Source organism: Zalophus californianus, chromosome Y (assembly GCF_009762305.2).
Source record: "Zalophus californianus isolate mZalCal1 chromosome Y, mZalCal1.pri.v2, whole genome shotgun sequence".
In the NCBI taxonomy this organism is placed as follows: domain Eukaryota; kingdom Metazoa; phylum Chordata; class Mammalia; order Carnivora; family Otariidae; genus Zalophus; species Zalophus californianus.
Genome location: NC_045613.1, coordinates 1,405,933 through 1,426,801, shown reverse-complemented (window position 1 = coordinate 1,426,801; position 20,869 = coordinate 1,405,933). Strand labels below are relative to the sequence as shown.

Genomic DNA, 20,869 nt, shown 5'->3' with positions numbered 1-20,869 from the left:
TGAAAAAGAATACGTATTCTGCTGCTTTAGGATGAAATCCTCTGAATAGATGTGTTAAGTGCATCTGGTCCGTGTGTCATTCGAAGCCCTTGTTTCCTTGTTGATTTCTTCTTAGATGATCTGTCCATTGATGTAAGGGGGGGTGTTAAAGTCCCCTACTATTATTGTGTTATTATCCATGGGTTCCTTCCTGTTTTTTATTAATTGTTTTATATATTTATATATATATTTATATATTAATTGTTTTTTACTGTTTCATATATTTATATATTAATTGTTTTATATATTTATATTTATATATATTTTATATATTATATATTTATATATAAATATGTTTTATAAAAATATATATATTTATATATAAAATGTTTTATATATTTTGTATATATATTGTTTATATATATTTATCTATGTTTTATATATTTATATATTTCCAAATCCTGAATTTGGAACATAAATATTTACAATTGTCAGAACTTCTTGTTGGATAAACCCATTTATTATGATAGAGTGCCCTTCCTCATCTCTTGTTACAGTCTGTGGTTTCAAATCTAGTTCATCTGATATAAGTATTGCTACTCCAGCTTTCTTTAGACATCCATTTGAATGAAAAATATTTCTCCCTTTCCTCACTTTCAATCTGCAGCTGTCTTTAGGTCCAAAATGAGTCTTGGGTAGGCAGCAGCATATAGATGGATCTTATTTATTTGTTTATTTTTTATCCATTTTGACACCCTCTCTCTTTTGATTGGAGCATTTAGTCTATTTACATTCAGAGTGATTATTGATAGATCTGAATTTAGTGCTTTTTTATTGCTTGTTTCTTGTTTCTGGAGATTTTCTGTGTTCCTCTGTGTTCTCACTCAAAGAGTCCCCTTTAACATTTCTTGCAAGGCTTTTTTAGTGGACATGAACTCCTTTAGTTTTTGGTTCTCCAGGAACCACAAACTCAGAATGATTTTCAGAATGATAGTCTTGCTGCATATAATATTCTTGGCTACAGATTTTCCCCAGACAATCTTTTGACTTAAAATCTATTTTGTCTGATATAAGTGTACTGACTCCTCTTCCCTTTTGGTTTTCACTTTCATAAAATTTTTCCCCCATCTCTTCACTTTGAGCTTATGTGTGAATTTGGTGCTGAAATGAGTCTCCACTAGCCAACATATGATTGGGTCTCTTTTAAATTGTTATTTATTCAGCTACTCTATGTTTTAATTGTAGAATTTAAACCATTTATATTTAGAATAATTATTGAAAGATAAAGACTTAGTATTGCTAGTTTGTTTATTGTTTTCTAGTCCCTTTCTATTCCCCCCACCATTGCTCCACTTCTTTGTGAGTTGTTTTTTCTGCCGTGACATACTTTGTTTTCATTTTTATCACTTTTGTATTTATTATGAATATTTGCTTTGCTATTACCATGAGGATTTTATAATACTTTATGATTATAATAGCCTTTAACCTGATAACAACAACTTCAAATGCAAAGAGAAATTGTTGGGTTTTTTTTTTTTTAAGACTTATTTATTTATTTGACAGAGGGAGAGAAAGAGAGGAAGAGAGCGAGCACAAGCGGGGTAGTGGCAGGCAGAGGGAGAAGCAGGCTCCCCACTGAGAAGGCTGTCCAATGTGGGCCTTGAGCCCAGGACCCCGAGATCATGAGCTGAGCTGAAGGCAGACACTTAACCGACTGAGCCACCCAGGCGCCCTGCAAAGAGGAAATTGCACACAATTTGCATTTTAAGAATTTCCACACATTTACTTGGCCACTGCTACATTTTTTGTTGTTGTTGTCCCAACTTACATTTTTATAGATACTTTGTTTCCACTACAGAATATTTTATTTTTAGCTTTAGTATGTTTTTCCAAACTTCTGTCTTTTTAACTGATATGAGAGTCAACGTGATTACAAAGCAGAATTACACTGTTAGAGTATTTACCTTTACAAGTGAATTTTATACTCACATGTTTTCATGTTACTTAATTAGTGTCCTTTTATTTCTCCTTCAAGAACTCTAGTTATCATTTACCTCCCGTCTGGTAACCATTAGCTTGTTCTCTAGAATTAAGAATAGGTTTCTTGGTTTCTCTCTCTCTCTTTTCCCTTTGCTCCTCTGTTTTGTTTCTTAAATTCCACATATGAGTGAAATCATTGTCTGACTGATTTATTTCACTTAGCCTTATACTCTTTAGCTCCATCCATAAATGGATAAAGAAGATGTGTATATATAGAATGCAATACTATTCAGCCATAGAAAGAACGAAATCTTGCCCTTTGTAAGGACTGTTTTTCTGAGTTCAGAGTTTTCTGTATGAGTTCTCTGAAAACCAAGTGAGCTTCTTTTAAGTAATTGTTTTTTAATTCCTTTTCAGGGTAACATACAGAAGCCTGTTTCCTTGGGATCAGTTAGTGGGAAATTATTGTGTTCCTTTGGTATTATCATTGTTTCCTTGCTGTTTCATTTTTTTTTTATTGCCTTGCACTGATGTCTGCACACTTGAGGAAGTAGTCCCCTATTTCAGTCTTTTCAGACTGGTGGGCAGGATTTCACCTGAATGTGGGTGCCAGCTGGATGGGGTGCAGTATGTCTGATTCCTGAGAGAGCACAGAGATGAAGTCTCCGTGGAGCTCCATCAGCTCAGGTTGATTCCTGTGAGACTCTAAGTGTTTTCTGTGGCCAACAGTGTAGTGATTGGGCAGGTGGCAGTGCTATACAGGGCCATAGGGATCCTCAGAAATAAAAGTTGATGCAGTCCTCCTGTTCTTTTTTGGGGTGAAGTCTTAGCCAAGGTGAAACTTCTTAGGGCCAGATCTGGCACTATATTCAAAGGAATAGCAGCTCAGGTCAGGACCCTGTGGTAACTACTACGATACCTGGATAGTGGGGGCATGGGTGCCTTGCTGCAACAGTGCCAGTGGTGTCTGAGGGGTAGAAGTATGCATATCTCTAGTGGAACTGAGCCCTGATGTTCTAGAATTTCCTCTGGCTATAGAGCAGGGATGCAGCTGTAGTATGGGCCTGAGATGACAGGGTGCAGTGGTGGGTTGGGCACAGGGATCAGGGTACAGTTGCAATGCAGCCTGGGAATGGTGAGTCAAAGTCCCAGGGGGAATATATCCCAGGGGGAAGTTTCAGAACAACAGCAGCATATCTCTGATCATGGCTCATTAAAGCCGCGTGTTGGGATCCTGGATATGGAATGCAGGGCAACAGCAGTGTGGCCCCAGCAGTGGTGGGTAAAGCCATGACCAATGATCCTAGGGCTGGGGCATAGATCGGTGGCAACTTAGACTCAGTAATGACATGTGATAGCTGTGACCTGGGGCCCAGGGTGGGATATAGAACAGCAGTGGCTCTGCTTTGGTATTGTTGGGTCAAAGCTATTACTTGCAATCTGGGAGAAGGGCTCAAAGCAATGACAGCTTCAGACCCATGTATAGCAGGGCACTACTTCCCAGTCCTGCGAGTGGGCCACAGTGGTAACTGTGGGGGCAGATCTTTCTGTAGCAGTAGCTCAAGACTCAGAGAGTGGGCAGATGCAGCAGTGGGGGCTCCAGCAGCTCTGTCAGCTGGGTTCAGCATTGGTTAAGGCTCTGGGGTGCTTGCTGTCAAAGGCTCCTGGGATTCTCCTGTTTTCCTTTATCCCATGGGGTGAAATCCCTCTGAAGGAGTTCCACTTGACATCAAATTGTTCTGGACTAGGTGATAGGGTGATGCAGGAAAAATACTTCCTGTACTTTTCTGTGTAGTTATTCTCATTTAAAAAAAAAAAAAAAAAAGCTCTTCAGGGTGTCTATTGCTATTTCATTATAATGCAGAACTTTCTAAGACCTATTTTTGTTCATTTGTTGTTTATTGCATATTGGTTTTGCGGGGGGGAAATGACAGTTGGATTTCTTAGCCCTCCATCTTGTTGATATCACCCTATTTTTCCTTTCTAATATAGTAAATATCAATAGATATAACCCATATAAACAAGAACTCCTTGGGTCCCCCAACAAACCATTAGAGTGTAGAGTCCTGAGGCCAAAATGATTGAGAATTGTAGCCACAGTGCAAATACCCGAGGTGAATACTTCTTTTTTTTTTATTTTAAAGATTTTTATTTATTTATTGAGAGAGAGAGAGAGAATGGTAGAGAGAGAGCATGAGAGGGAGGAAGGTCAGAGGGAGAAGCAGACTCCCTGCTGAGCAGGGAGCCCGATGCGGGAGTCGATCCCGGGACTCCAGGATCATGACCTGAGCCGAAGGTAGTCGCTTAACCAACTGAGCCACCCAGGCACCCCGAGGTGAATACTTCTAAATACCAAGTTTCTTACTGTTGTTGCTGAGTCCTTATTGTTTCCACAGCCTTTTGTTTAAATTTCCAGAAATTATATTAAAACAAGCCCTGTAGTAACATGCATGTTGCAAGGCAGGACCTTATGTCTTAACAGGCTTTGAACTCCTTAAACGGAGTGCAGAGCTTGCCACTCACAGGGCTGCCAAGGATTATTAAGATAGTTGAAGCTGTACAAAAAGTCTCCAGGAGGTATATAGTCTGTACTCAGCTCACCAATTCCCGCCCTTGGCACAGACTTGTTATCCCTGTTGAAGCAGTATCTGATAATAGTCCCTCTCCTTGGAGTGGCACAATTTTCTACAGTGGACTAAGGCACCCTGTGAACTAGTAGCAGAATTAGGCACTCTAAATTCTAGAGGTGTTTTGTTCCAATTTTTAACTTCATTTAGCTAAAAATTGGCTCATAATGGCTAAAAAAAATTTGTTTCATAGGACCCCCAAATACAGAGAAAGAAAAACAATTGCATTTGGTGTTTTGTGTGAGTAGTGTCTCTTGACTATTTAAAAAGGAGCAAAGGGGAGAGGGGTGTAAAATTACAATGTAGGAAGACCCTGAACTCACCCTTTCCCACAGACACACTGAATCTATACCTGTATCTAGGTCAATTCCTTCTGAAAAAAAACTGAGAGCCAATTGAACAGCTCTGCCCAAAGGAGCGGTGTGGCGGCGGGGGGTGGGGGGGAACCATAAAGAATGGCAGTTCCCCTTTTGGAAACTCCCATACGTAATGCTGTAAACTGTTGTGGGGAGGGATAGTACTGAGGAGCCAGTGCAGAGTTTTGCCCAGGCTGGACACCATGAAAAAACTACTTTACAGGGCAATGAGACTAGAAGTGGAGGAAACTCATTTACTAACCAAAGTTTATCTGCCAAATGGTGGGCATCTGCTAGAACTCAGTATGGTCAAAGGTACTGGTGAACAGCATTGCTTACGTTCCCCCACCACCATGACAGTGCAGACGGGAGTGAGGTCCAGGTGCTCTGCTGGGCCACCTCAGCAAGCCCCAGACTGTTAACCCACAATAGCTCCAGCCATCTCCCCAAAGCAACCACCTGGATGTGGCTCCCCCAGCTCCAGCAATCCCACCAAGCCTGCCCTGGAATGACATACACCAGGAAACCCCAGCCTATACCCACTATAGCTCCATCCATCCTGCCAAGGTGACCCAGGCACAAGCACCCTGGGACACTGACCACCCATGCCCACTTTGGCTCCAGCCATGCCCCAGCTTATACCTGCATCAGCTTCAACTATCTCATCAGGGCCACCCAGATGAGGATGGTCCCCAGACACCCTGGCCCATGCCTGCTTCAGCTCCAGTGATATTGCTTGGGTGCGCCCAATGGTTAGTGTCCTGCCCCGCACCCTTCCCAGTACCAGCAATCTTGCCATGGTGGCCCCAGTAGGGAACAGCTCAGGATTCCCTGGCCTCCATCTACTTCAGCTCCAGCCATCCCATAAGAGTGCCATGGTCCACCTCTGCTCCAGCGCAAGCCATTCTGCCAGGGTAGCCCCAGTGGAGAGTGCCCCAGGACCACCTGGCCAGTGCCTGCTTCAACTCCAGCCATGCCATCAGGGTAGCTCTGAGATCCACAGCCAACTCCGATTCTAGCTCCAGCTAACCAGCCAAAACTGCCAGGCACACACAGTCCACACAGAGGATGTTCATACACACAACTGCATCTTCAAAACTGAGAGAAGTAGCTGTTTTACATGCTTTATAGAAAAAGACACAGAGAAGGAAGTAAATGAGGAGACAGAGGGATATATTCCAATCAAGAGAAGACAAAACTTCAGAAAAAGTACTAAATGAAATACAGATAATCAACCTACCCAATAAAGAGTTCAAAGTTCAAAGTAATGGTCAAAAAGATGCTTACTGGGCTTGGAGGAAGAGTGGATAAACTCTGAGAAATTTAAAAAGAGATAGAAAATGTAAAAAGGAACCAATCAGAATTGACAAACATCATAACTGAAATTAAAGTACACTAGAGGGAATCAACAACAGATTAGCAAATGCAGAACAACAGATCAATGATCTGGAAGACAGGGTTATAGAAAGCACACAAGCTGAACAGCAAAAAGGAAAAAAAAAAAAAGACAATAAGTTAAGGGATCCGTGGGACATCAAGCTTACTGATGTTTGCATTATAGAGGTCCCAGAAGGAGATGAGAGAGAGAAAGGGGCAAAAAACTTATTTGGAGAAATAATAGACAAAAACTTCTCTAACCTGAGGCCATCCCGATCCAGGAGGCATAGAGAGTCCTAGAGAAGATAAATGCAAGAAAGTCCACAACAAAACACATCATAACGTAAAGGCAAAAATTAATGATAAAGAGAGAATCTTAAAAGCAGCAAGAGTAAAGCAACTAGTTACATACAAGAGGACGCCCCATAAAGCTATCAGCTGACTTTCAGAAGAAACTTTGTAAGCCCGAAGAAAGTGGCATGATGTATTCATAGAGTTAAAAGGAAAACATCCTACAAGAAAGAATATTCCTCTGGCAAAGTCATCATTCAGTATTGAAGGAGAGATAAAGAGTTTTCCAGACAAAAGTTAAAGTAGTTCATTACCTGTCAACCTGCCTTACAAGAAATGTTCAAGGGACTTCCTTAAGTGGAAAAGAAAAGAGCATAACTATGAAAGGAAAACTCTTCACTGGTAAAAGCAAACAGATTGTAAAGGTAATAAATCAATATAAAGGCTAAAAGACAAAAGTAGTAATATCAATTGTAACTAAAAAAATTAGTTAAGGAATTCACAAAATATAAAATATGACATTGTATACATAAAAGATGGAGGAGGAGTAAAAATATAGTGCTTTAGAATGTGTTTGAACTTCAGGAACCATCAACTTAATATAGACTGAAATACTTAAGATATTACATATGAACCTAATGGCAACTGCAAACAAAAACTTCTAATAGATACACAGGAAATAAAGAGAAAGGAATCCAACCTAATGAAGGTCATCAATCATAAGGAAAGAGAGCAAGAGAAGAAGAAAGAAACGGAAAAACTACAAAACAAACAGAAACCAATTAACACAATTTCAGTAAGTACATACCTATGAATAATTACTTTAAATGTAAAGGACCTAAATGTTCCAATCAAAAGACATAGGATGACTGGTTAATTAAAAAACAAGCAAATAAGACCTATCTATATGCTGCTTACAGGTAACTTTCTTCAGATCTAAACATATATACAGAGCAAAAGTGAAAGGATGGGGGAAAAATTTCATTCAAATAAGAGTGAAAAAAGGCAGGGGTAGCAATACTTACATCAAACAAACTGATAAACAAAGACTATAACAAGAGACAAAAAAGAGCATTACATAATGATAAAGGGATCAATCCAACAAGAGAACATAGCAATTGTAAATATCCTTACCCCAAACATACGAGCAACTAACTATATAAACTACATATTAATTAACATAAGGGGAGAAATTAAGCACAATACAATAATAGCTAGGGACTTTAACACCTCACTTACATGAATGGATAGATCATCCAGACAGAAAATCAACAAGGAAACTGTGGCTTTGAACGACACATTGAACCAGATGGACCTGACAAATACATGCAAAACATTCCATTCAAAAACAGCGGAATATACATTCTTTCCAAGTGCACATGGAACATTATCTAAAATAGATCATATGTCATACCCCAAACAAGTCTCAATATATTTAAGAAGATTAAAGTAACATCAAGTATCTTTTCTGATGATATGAAACTGAAAATCAATTACAGGGGAAAAAATGGAATACACCAACATGCTGCTAAACAACTAATAGGTCAATACAGAAGTTAAAGGGGAAATAAAATGTACAAATGAAATGGAAACACAGTGGTTCAAAATCTTTGAAACACAACAAAGGCTGTTGTAAGAGGTTAGCTTACAGCAATCGGGCATACCTCAAGAAGCAAGAAAAATCTCAAATAATCTAACCTTACATCGAAAGGAATTAGAAAAAGAAGAATACACAAGCCAAAAGGTAATAGAAGGAAGGAAATGATAATAAAGATTAGGGGATAAAATGAAATAGAGACTAAAAAAGACAATAGATAAGATCAATGAGGCTAAGAGCTGTTGAAAAGATAGACAAAAATGATAAACCTTTCTGCAGATTCTTCAGTATAAAAAAAGACACACTATTCAAATAAATAAAATCAGAAATGAAAGAAGAGGGGATAAAACCAGCACCACGGAAATGCAAAGGATGTTAAGAGAATACTATGAAAAATTATGTGCCAACGAATTGGTCGAGCTAGAAGAAAAGAATACATTCCTAGGAACATTCACTCTTCCAAAACTGAATAAGGGAGACGGAAACTCTGAACAGTAGTAAGAAAATTGACTTGGTAATTAAAAAAAAAACTAAGAAATCACTGTCCAGGACCAAATGGCTTCAGGAGTAAATTATACCAAAAATTCAAGGAAGAGCTCATACCTACCCTTCTCATGCTACGCCAAAAAATAGAAGGGAAATGAAAACTTCCAAAATCTTTCCATGAGGCCAGCATTACCCCGGTACCAAAACCAGACAAAGACACTGCAAAAAAGGAAAATTATGGGCCAATATGAATATACATGCAAAACCCCTCAATAAAATGGTAGTAAACCAAATTTAACAATCCATCAAAAAAAAATCATGCACCATGATAAGTGGGATTTATTCCAGGGATACAAGGTGGTTCAAAATCCACAAATCAATAAATGTGATATACCACATTAACACAATGAAGGATAAAATTACATGATTATCTCAATAGATGCAGAAAAGCCTTTTGATGGTATTCATCATTTGTTCCTGATAAAAACTTTGAACAAAGCAAATTTAGAGGGAACATACCTGAGCATAATAGAGGTCATAACTGACAAACCTACAGCTAACATCATGTTCACTGTGGAAGCTGAAGAGAGCTTTTCCTCTAAAATCAGAAACAAGACAAGGATATCCACTCTCACCACTGTTATTCAACATAGGACTGGAGGTCATAGCTGTAGCAATCAGACAAGAAAAAGAAATAAAAGGCATCCAGACTGGTAGAGAAGTTAATCTTTCATTATCTGTAGATGACATGATACTACCTATAGAAAACCCTAAAGACTCTACCAAAAAACTATTGGAACTGACAGATGAATTTGGTAATGTTGCAGAATACAAAACTAATATCTGGAAATCTGGATACTAATACCAAAGTACCAGAAAGAGAAATTAAGACACCAATCCCATTTACAACTGCGCCAAGAAAAATATATTACCCAGTAATATCATCAACCAAAGAGGTAAAGACCTATACCCTGAACACAATGAGACATTGATGAAGGAAATGAAAGATAACACGAATAAAAAGAAATGCATACCATGTTCCTAGATTGGAAGATTTAATAATGTTAAAATGCAATCCATATCCAATGCGATCTACAGACTCAATGTGATCTCTATCAAAATACTAACATTATTTTTCACAGAACTAGAAAAACTAATTCTACAAATTGTATGAAACTACCAACAACCTCAAATAGTCAAATCGGTCGAGAAGGAAGAACAAAGCTGAAAGCATCACAATCCCAGATTTCAAGGTATGCTACAAAGCCACAGTAATCAAAACAGTATGGTATTAGCACAAAAACAGGCAGAAGATGAATGGAATAGAATAGAGAGCACAGAAATAAACAAACATTTACATACAGTTACAAAATCTACAACAAAGAAGGGAAGGATATACAATGGGGAAAGGACAGTCACTTCAATAAACAGTGCCAGAAAAACCAAACAGCTACATGCAAAAAGAACAAAACTGGACAACTTCTTACACAATACACAAAAACAAACTCAAAGTGGTTTAAAAAAATCTAAATATCTAAGACTTGAAACCATAAAACTCTTATGAGAAAACATAGGCAGTAATCTTTTGGACATCAGCCTTAGCAATATTTTTCTGGATCTGTCTCCTCAGGCAAGGGAAACAAAAGCAAATAAACTACTGGGACTCCACCTAAACAAAAAACTTTTGCACAGTGAAGGAATCTGTCAACAAAATAAAACGGCAACCTATCGAATGGGAGAAAATGTTTGCAAAGTATCTCCAGTGAGTGGTTAATATCTAAAGATTCCATGTAATCCCAAACAAACAAATAAACAAGCACACACACAAAAATCCAATTTCTAAGGGCAGGGGACCTGAATGGACATTTCCCCCCAAAAGACATGCAAATGGCCAAAAGATACATGAAAACATCTAAATCACTGATCATCAGGCAAATACAAGTCAAAACCACCATGGAGATATCACCTCACACCTGTCAGGAAGACTAATATCAAAATGGGAAGAAATAACAAGTGCTGGCAAGGATATGGACAGAATGGCACCCTCTGGCACTGTTGGTGGGAATTTAAATCAAACAGCATGGAGTTTCCTCAAAAAGTTGAAAATAGAAATACCACGCAACCCAAGAATTCTACTTCTGGATATTTACCCAAAGAATACAAAAACGCCAGTTTGAAAAGACCTATGCACCTCTATGGGTTTATAGCAGCATTATTTACAACAGCGAAGATATGGAAACAACCTAAGTGTGCATTGATAGATAATGAAGAAAAAAATATGGGACGCCTGGGTGGGTCAGATGGTTTAGCGTCTGCCTTCGGCTCAGGTCGTGATCCCTGGGTCCTGGGATCAAGTCCCACATCGGGCTCCCTCAGTGGTGAGCCTGCTTCTCCCTCGGCCAGCTGCTTCCCCTGAATGTGCTCTCTCTCTCCCTGAGAAATAAATAACTAAAATCTTAAAAAAAAAAAAAAAAAAAAAAGATGTGGCATGTACGTAGGATGGAATACTTTTTCAGCCAGCTGTTAGAATGAAATCTTGCCATTTGCATCAACACTGATGGACCTAGATAGAGGGTGTTAAGCTCATGAAATAAGTCAGACAGGAAAAGACAAATACCATATGATTCGAGTTATATGTGGAACCTGAAAAAACAAAAGAAATGAACAAACGAAGACAGAAAGAGTCATAAATATAGTGAACAAATGGGTGGTGGTTGTCCAAGGGGAGGGAGTGGAAGTGTGGTGAAACGGGCTAAAGGGATTAAGAGAAGCAAACTTCCAGTTACAAAATAAGTAAGTCACAGGGATGAAAAGTCCTGCATAGAGAAGATAGTCAATATTGTAATAACGTTGTATGGTGACAGATGGTAACTACACTTGCAGCAAGCATTTTGTATATAATTGTCAAATCACTGTGTTGTATACCTGAAATAATAGAACATTATATGTCAGCTGTACTTCAATTAAAAAAAGGAGAATCCATTTTGTAATTAAAGATTGCTCTCACGTGATATAAAAGAGAATGATAAAGAAGATATATACAGCTCAGTTTTTTAATATCAAATAGGAAAGTCTAAATAAGTTTAATTTTCAATTGAAAAAATCCAATACTTTCTATGAGAATATGACATATATTCTGTTTATATCATATTTATAATAGTAATTTGTGTTTATTGAGAAAATAACAAAAACTAATGTCATCCTGAAGAAGTTTAGCAATTAAAGGTGCCAGAAAAGATTATCTTCTTCTTCCTCTTTTTTTTTTTTCTGGGCATCTGAGCCTGTGAGAGTCTCCTCACTGAACTACTTCTCAAACTCACAGAATTGGGAGCTCAGCTTTATGACAAGAAGGGAGGTGGTTCATAAGCTAGAGTACAGAAACTGTTTTTGAAAAAATCTTCAGTTCACATGTGTCTGACCTAAAACATGCACCCAGGTCAATGTAAGAGTTCCTTTATGTCATTCTGGTATAACATGTTTGCTGGAAAGTGATGGCTAAATGCTTTAATATGTATAATTTTAATGTATATGATTTAAATATAAGTAACTTACTACATATATTTTTAGATACACACATGTGTAGCTCAGTAAAGTTTTCATGGGTTACTGATTAGATTTCAGTTAAATCTTAGCATTAAAAATCTGAGTTGCTTTGCGTTTCCATAATGTTTTTAGTAGCAATAAATAACTTAAGATCATGAAGCCACTTACATTACTGTTGAACATTTACAAGAGCCCTTACTGGATGGATGAAACTATGCAACTCTATATAAAGCCAGACTAGGTTGTGTCTTAGTTGGCAAGGTAGGTTTGACGTTCAGGACCCCACAGACATTCAGGACCAGGATGAAGGATACTGTAACGTCGTATAGGTGCACCATCGGAAAAAGGTGCTCTTCATGATTAACGAGGTGCCAGAAGAAAACAAAGAGTTCCATGTTTGCTCCCGAATGCTGTGGTCCTACGGGGTTACAGGTCACTTGTTTGAGATTTCATTGGATAAGCAAATCTCTTGGCTGTACTTACATGCTGGGAAATGTGGAAAAGTACACTGGTGATAAGTGAACGGAAAATGTTTCTGATACATGATCACACCATCACACAAGATCTTTTGCAAATACAAATATTTTGAATAAATATTCAGAATGACTTCGGGTAATTACCTCCAATTTTTAAAGACAATGGCTGTTTCCACCAAAACTTCCAGTGTAATATATAAAAAGTCCAAAATTCACGTATTCATTCATTTGAAAAGTATTTGAGTGTCTGCTTGATGCCAGCAAAATTCTACATTCAGGAGATTTAAAAATTCCTGATTCATGGGATTTATATTTTAAGGGAATAGAGAGAAAACAAACAACAAAATAAATGTATGTGAGATTATGCACACTCTAGCATCCTTTATTCTTTGTATGTCATTTGTGTTCATACTTTTTTTAAAAATCAATTTAAAAATTCACATAAAAAAGTTTTTATCTGAAAATAGGTAATGAATTAAGACCGTAAATATGGTAATATATTGTGATACAGATAGGTGTGTTGGAGATTCTTCTTGTAGGTATGTTTAGACTTTACCCTCTTTTGTGGGGCCAAGTTTGGTATTCATGCTATGCAGTGTTTATCAGCTGTTCCTTCTCCCATATTCAGACTTCCAGTGTTTGGTAAGAGCGTGAGGGGTGAAGTGAGGTATACCTCTTGCTCTTAAGTGTTTGAATCCTGGAGAGTAGATCTGGGCTGTTTTCATTTTGTGATAGCGTGGGTCTGAAGAGGGTCTATGGTCTGTGCCACCATCCTGGTATTCCTGCAGTTTCACAGAGAAGTGGAGCAGGTCACTGTGGCGCAGGGAAGTGGGAAGAGCAGAAGAAAGAAGTGGATGAGGCAAGAGAAAAAAAAAATCGCAGTTGTAGAGAAAGTACAGCGGGAGCAGGACCAGCGAGTTTAAGGAGTAGAAAGGGCAGGGGAATCGCAACGGGCAGGGTAGGAGAAGCCGTGGTGGAGGAGTCTGAAGGTTGGAAGTAGGCGAAATCGGAAGGTGGAGCAGAGGGTGGAGGAATAGCAGTAAAAGGAGAAGGCGGAGGGTGAAAACAGTTGTAGCAGGAGCTAGTATCTGGCCGTCCTGGAGGGAGGCTGTAGGAGGAGTTGAGGATTGAAGAAGGTGTGGCCTTTTACCACATTCCCGCCCACACCAGGTCGGCCTGCGAGGAGGAGTGAAGATGGCTGTGCGTCCCTTAGGAATGGAAGGGACGCCGGGATAGGCTGTGCCATAGGTTTCGAATTTGCCATTTGGAGCGATTGTTAAGACTAGTGGGTGCGCGCGTGCCGGGCGAAGAATGCACGGGGCGCGGCGGCTGGCTCCCCACTGCCGTCGCAGCGTCCCTTGCTCCCCGCCTTAGTACTGGCTGAGGAGGCGATTCACGGTGGAGGCAAGTGGGGCCGCGGAGGACCGTGCGGTCATGCCGTGGCTAAGCGGCCGTCGGCGGCGGCGGAGACAGACGCGGGAGCTTGCGAGGGAGCCGCCTCAGCCAGCACTCTCTGTGCGCTCCGCGCAGATGCCGCCTCCGGCTCCTCTTCCTCCCGCCCCCACAGCCCGGGAGAGCGCCGAACTGCCGCTGCCAGCCGGCTGGGAGGAGGCGTGTGACTACGACGGCCGCGTCTTCTACATCGACCACAACACGCGCCAGACGTCGTGGATCGACCCCCGCGACCGGTAAGCTTGAGTGGTGGTGGGGGTAATAAGACCCGGACGGAAGTGCCACTACTGGTTTTCCACCCCACCGCAGAGGCGCCGGCGACGTACGCAGGCCTGGACCTGGTTGGGGCGTCTCCCGATTGGCTAAGGGCTTGTTTGGGTCTTTCCTTCTCCCAAGTTTGGAATAGCCCTGAGCTTGGAGATTATTCTTTCTCAAGAATTCCCTCCGCGGGGCCGACACACTGACTTGGTTCCTCACGTTACCCGCCGACCGGCGCCTGGAAGCTGGGCGCTTGGAATTTCCTCTCCCAGGGCTGACGGATGGCCCTCTTTTCCTTTTTCCGCCGCGGCCTCGCCCATCCCTCCCGGGCCTCAGCGGCCCACCGCCCTCGGCCCCGCGGTGGCCAGATGAGCTGTCATCTTGGAGCGTAAACGTGCGCTCCAGCTTCGTGGTGTGGGTTCCTTGTCTGGCGGGCTCAGCCTAGTTTCCATCCAAAGACTGGTGCCAGATGGGCCACTTTCAGGGATTTCCAGTTCTTTTGGAGTTGGGAGAGCCTGCTCCCAGACTGTGATGGTTGCTCTTTAGCACCTTTTAAAAAAATACTGAGTTAAAATTCTAATTGAAATAGCCTAGTGTACTGCAGTCAGAATGGAATATTAGACGCACATACTTTTGGAGTAAAAGGATAACACCACTTGAATTACATTTTCTTCTTCTACAGTGTATGAACAGAACTTTAAATTGGTGTTCTGTAAATAAATCCCATAAAGTAAAAACGGATTCTTCCAAAAGCATTGCCAGATTACGTTCAATAAATTGATGTAAGGACATTTCCCCTTATCTTTCTATTCGATTGTCAAATGGGGTCACTGGTTCAGCTACATATGGAAGGATGCATTTCTTGTGTAATTTGGAATTCCTTTAAAACCGAGTATTCGCAGTGGTTATCTGGTATCTTGTACTGTCTGAAGCAGTTGCTCTCCATGCTGGGCCTCTGTGCCAGAAAGAAAATACTGCAGGCTTCGCAGTAATTTTAACACTTGAAAACGCTCAGTGTGATGACGTTGCTCCTGCTTTCTCCTTACCGCTGCCTGGCACTGCCATTTGAAAATAAACTCTGGAAGAGGGATGCTTTTGAATTATTGTTTCAGCATATGTGTGGGTTAAGGTAGGGAAACACAAAACAAAGCAAAACTATTTTGGTTCCCTAGCATTCTCTCTGAACATTGCAAACTTCTGGACTCAGTAATTTATAAGAATCCCTGCACAATTTTTTTATGTTAGAAATATGAAACTTGAAAATCGGGTGCCATGACATAATTTTAACCACAGGTGATAGCCACAACTATCTGACCAAGCCTTGGATGACTATAGAATTAGTACAACTGGTTGAGTCATTTTATACAGTGTGTCCTTTAAAACACAAACAACTGGAAAATAAGCCAATTCATTTTCTTTTTAATTAAAAGATCTTAAAAACTTTTTTTACTGTTGTAGACAGAGCAAGGGGGGAGGGAGAGGGAGAGAGAGAATCTTAAACAGATCCCACGCCCAGGCTCTGTGCAGAGCTGGATCTGACCAACCTGAGCTGTAATCAAGAGTCCAACCCTTAACTGACTGAGTGACGCAGGGGCCCCCAAAATGAGCCAATTTAAAATACTGTTTTTCTTAGAACAGAATAAACCTTATATGATTAAAGTATTTTACAACAGTTTGGTTATTTTGAAGGAGAATTGAAATGAAAATATCAATGTATTAATTTTTGTCTTAGTGGTATGGCAAGCAACATAGGTGAGCAGACTACCACAGAAATGAGAATGTAGAATCATCTCCATGTAATTCATACTCATTATCTATGTTCCTTTTTATAAAAATTAGTGTTATTGAATGATGTATTTTTATAGTTAGACATTTTATTTTTTTAAATGTCAGAATTTATATTTTCATTTGAGTGACAGGTTTTAAAAAGTATGCTTCCAATGCTTCCAATCCAGTTTTTGTAGGTGACTTTCCCTTAAACTTTTAATTAATCATTACTATATAGAAATAATGTATTATTCTAAATTCAGTGTTTTTTCAATCTGTATCTGACACTTTTGGGTGATATATGATCTGCACAGAAACTTGTGCTCAAAAAATGAAGACTTTAACCAGACAACATTCAAACGATAGTTAGGAAAGAAGGTAATTAGTAGTGTTTTAAAGAAAATGAAAATAAATGATTGTAGCATGTTAGGTGTATATTGTTGCTGACTTAACACACTATTTGTATACATAATTTAATATAAATCATAGTAGCATAAAATATGCAACTTTAAGCAAAGTTTTTTAAGGCCAAGAGTTCTAAACAAAATCTTGCCTAGAATTTTATTTTTTAATTTTTATTTATTTGACAGAGAGAGACAGTGAGAGAAGGAACACAAGCAGGGGGAGTGGGAGAGGGAGAAGCGGGCTTCCCGTGGACCAGGGAGCATGATGAGGGGCTCAATCCCAGGAGCCTGGGATCATGACCTGAGCCAAAGGCAGAAGCTTAACGACTGAGCCACCCAGGCGCCCCTCACCTAGAATTTTAGAGCAATTCCATTCACAATATGTTCAAGAGCACTGATATTTAAAACCCAGGAAGTATTGGCAAATTACTGTAACAGTTTTATTTTTATTTTTTAAAAGGTTTTATTTATTTGAGAAAGAGAGAGAGCACAAGCAGGGAGAGCGGCAGGCAGAGGTAGAGGGAGAGAAGCAGGGGGAGAAGCAGGCTCCCTGCTGAGCAAGGACCATCAGGCAGGGGCGATCCCAGGACCCCTGAATCATTACCCCAGCCCAAGGCAGACACCCATCCCCCATCCAGGCGCCCCTGTAACCTACTTTTTAAAAGCTGTACTGGCCTGGGTGGCTCGGTCAGTTAAACATGTGCTTTTGGCTCAGGTCATTATCTCAGGGTCCAGGGATGAGTCTGGCATTGAGCTCCCTGCTCAGTGAGGAGTCTGCTTCTGCCCATCCCTGGAGCTGGTGCTGTCTTGCACAATCTCTCTCTCAAATGCATAAATAAAATCTTAAAAAACAAAAACAAAAACAAGAAAAGCTATACCAAAGAAGTTATCAACCTAAGAAATATCTTTAGAGATATGGCTAAAAACTCAGTATTTTAAATTGTCACCTTACCTAAGGTTTTTTATTTCTGTAAATCAGTACTATATATATATAAGTTTTGTAGTTAGTCTGCTTGGAATCATACCTCAAAAGTTGTTGAAAAATATAGTTAATTTACCATTTCTGTGGCTTGTGGTTTCTGTGGGTGAGTCTTGTGTAGTTTACATTAGTGGTATACGTATGTTGAGCATATTATTGATTTAGGATTTGAAAGACCACTTTATAAAAAGGTATTTAGGGAAAGAAATAAGGGAAGACCATTTTTGCCTATTTTGGAAGTATTCAGTGTCTTTGAAACTTGCTAAATATATGCTTTCTGTGGTGTTTCCATATTAGCTTATAGATGGCACCAACTTTATTTAGATATGACTGACATTTTGTGCAAGTTTAAGGGGCACAACTTAATGCTTTGATGAACATTGCAAATGCCTATCACAATAGGCATTTTTCATTTCCTTTGGATATATACCCAGAAGTGAGATTGTTGCATCATATGGTAGTTCTACTTTTTTAAAATTGAGGAACCTCCATACTGTTTTCCAGAGTGGCTGCACCAGCTTGCATTCCCACCAACAGTGCACCAGGGTTCCCCTTTCTCTGCATCCTCACCAACACCTTTTGTTTCCTATCTTGTTAATTTTAGCCATTCTGCCAGGTGTGATGTGATATCTCATTGTGGTTTTGATTTGCATTTCCCTGATGATAAGTGATGTTGAGCATCACTATGTCATTTTCATGGACCTGTTGGCTGTCTGTATGTCTTTCTGGGAAAAATGTCACTCTGTCGATTTTTTAATTGCATTGTGTGTGTGTTGGTTTGTTGCTGTTGAGTTGTATGACTGCTTTATATATGTAGATACTAACCGTTTATTGGTTGTGTCATGAGAAGAGATCTTCTCCCATTCTATAGGTTGCCTTTTTATTTTGGTGGCTGTTTCCTTTGATTTTTGCTTATACTTTTGGTGCCAAATCTAAAAAGTTGTTGCCCAAACCAATGTCAAGGACCTTTCCTGCTGTGTTTTCTTTTAGGAGTTTTATACTTACAGGCTTTACATTTAAGCCATTAATCCATTTTTAGTTAATTTTTGAAAGTGGTATGTGATAGGGGTCTAGCTTTCTTCTGTATGTTCATTGCTCTTGTGAATGGAATTGTGTTCTCCATTTTATTTTAGAGTTTTTCACTGCAAATATATATATACATAATTGGGGATCACACTACAATGTGTCTGAGCTTATTAACTTCATTCTAATAGTCATTTAGTTGACTCCTTGGGATTTTTGATGTACAAAATCATGTCATCTGAGTAGAAGTATGTTACTCTTTTCTTTACTATTGGGACACCTTTTATTTTTTTTTTATTTATTTATTTATTTATTTGACAGAAAGACACAGCGAGAGAGGGAACACGAGCAGGGGGAGTGGGAGAGGGAGAAGCAGGCTCCTGCAGAGCAAGGAGCCCAATGCAGGACTCGATCCCAGGACCCTGGGATCATGACCTGAGCTGAAGGCAGACGCTTAACAACTGAGCCACCCAGGCGCCCCTTGAAACACCTTTAATTCCTTTGCCTTGCCTTATTGCCTGAACTAGAACCTGCAGTACAATGTTGAATTGAAGCAGTGAGAGCAGATGTTCTTGTCTTGTTCCTGGTATTAGGAGAAAGCATTTATTTTTTTACAAAGTACGATGTAGGCTGTGAGGTTTTTGTAGATGTCTTTCACTGGTTGGAAGAAGTTCCCTTCTATTCATAGGTGAGTGTTTTTATCATGGAAGACTGTTGGACTTTGTCAGATGTTTTTTTGTTCTGTCCTTGAGATGATCATGTGATTTTGTGTCTGTGTTTTATTCTGTTGATGTGATATATTCTTTTAATTGATCCTTGAATGCTGGGCCAACCTTAGATCCCTTGGTTAAATCCCATTTGATAATCATGTATAATTCTATTACTTAAAAAATTTTGGGGCGCCTGGGTGGCTCAGTTGGTTAAGCGACTGCCTTCGGCTCAGGTCATGATCCTGGAGTCCCGGGATCGAGTCCCACATCGGGCTCTCTGCTCAGCAGGGAGTCTGCTTCTCCCTCTGACCCTCTTCCCTCTCGTGCTCTCTATCTCTCATTCTCTCTCTCTCTGAAATAAATAAATAAAATCTTTAAAAAAAAATTTTTTTTGTCCCAGTTCTTATGTTATACCGTTTGATAGTGCTTTGTTGAGGATATTTTGCATCTGTGTTCATATGAAACAGTATTGTTTTGGTATCAGGATTATTGTGGCCTCATAAAATAAATTGGAAAATGCTTCCTCCTTTCCCATATATATATATATATATGGGAAGGTTTATGAAGATTGGTATTAATTTTTCATTTACTGTGTAGTAGCATTCATGTATGAAGCTGTCTGACTCCACTTTTCTTTGTGGGCAGCCTTGATTATTGAGTCAACTTTTTCACTTGTGATAGTTTTTTCCTTTTCTTTTTCTCTTTTTAAATGATAGTCTCTATTTCTATTGAAATTGTCTATTTCTTATTGGGTCAGTTTTGCTACTTTCCCTACTCCCCACCCCACCCCTAGGAATTTCTCCAATTCATCTAAGCTATCTAAATTGTTGGTGTTCAGTTATTATATTATTCCTTTATAATTGTTTTTGTTTCCAGAAGGTTGGCTGGAATCCTCCATCATTTTTGATTGCAGTAATTTGAATCTTCTCTTTTTCTTGGTCAAGCTAAGTAGATGGTTTGTCAGTTATGTTCATCTTTATAAACAGCTAACATTTGGCTTTCTTAATTTTTCCCTCATTTTTATCCTCCATGCCCTTTGTTTCTGCTCTCATCATACTACTTCCTTCTGCTCACTTTTGGTTTAGTTTGTTCTTTGTTGTTATTGGTGTTTTGTTTTGTTTTAGCTTCTTAGGGGGTGAAGCTTAGGTTATTGATTTGAGATCTCAATATAGGCATTTACTGCTACAAATTTACATGTAAGCATTGCTTTTGCTGCGTCCTATATGATATACTTGTCTTCATTTTTACTAATTTCAAAGTATTTTCTGATTTCCCTTTCATTTCTTCTTTTTTTTTTAAGATTTTTAATTTATTTATTTGAGAGAGAGAATGAGATAGAGAGAGAGCATGAGAGGGGAGAGGGTCAAAGGGAGAAGCAGACTCCCCGCTGAGCAGGAAGCCCGATGTGGGACTTGATCCCGGGACTCCAGGATCATGACCTGAGCCGAAGGCAGCCACTTAACCAACTGAGCCATCCAGGCACCCTCCCTTTGATTTCTTCTTGGCCTAATGGTTTTATAGTTTGTTTTTAGTGTCCAACGGTTTGTGAGTCTAAAAAAATACT

At 39.5% G+C, this 20,869-nt stretch overlaps 1 protein-coding gene across 7 annotated transcripts in view; it reads left to right on the top strand.

Annotated features, from left to right (window-relative positions):
- Window positions 1-20,869, top strand: part of LOC118356634 (protein WWC3-like) — a 236,317-nt gene that overhangs the window by 28,643 nt on the left and 186,805 nt on the right. For 3 of the 7 annotated variants that reach the window (XR_004819865.1, XR_004819866.1, XR_004819867.1), the window contains exon 1: window positions 13,554-14,400. Coding sequence is in view for 3 of the 7 variants with exons in the window: in XM_035725932.1 (XP_035581825.1) it covers window positions 14,147-14,400 (254 nt within the window). In the remaining 4 variants the exon portion in view is untranslated. Of the gene's footprint in view, window positions 1-13,551; window positions 14,401-20,869 lie in introns of those variants that run through there. The other 4 variants (XR_004819864.1, XM_035725933.1, XM_035725934.1 and 1 more) reach the window with 3 other exon arrangements.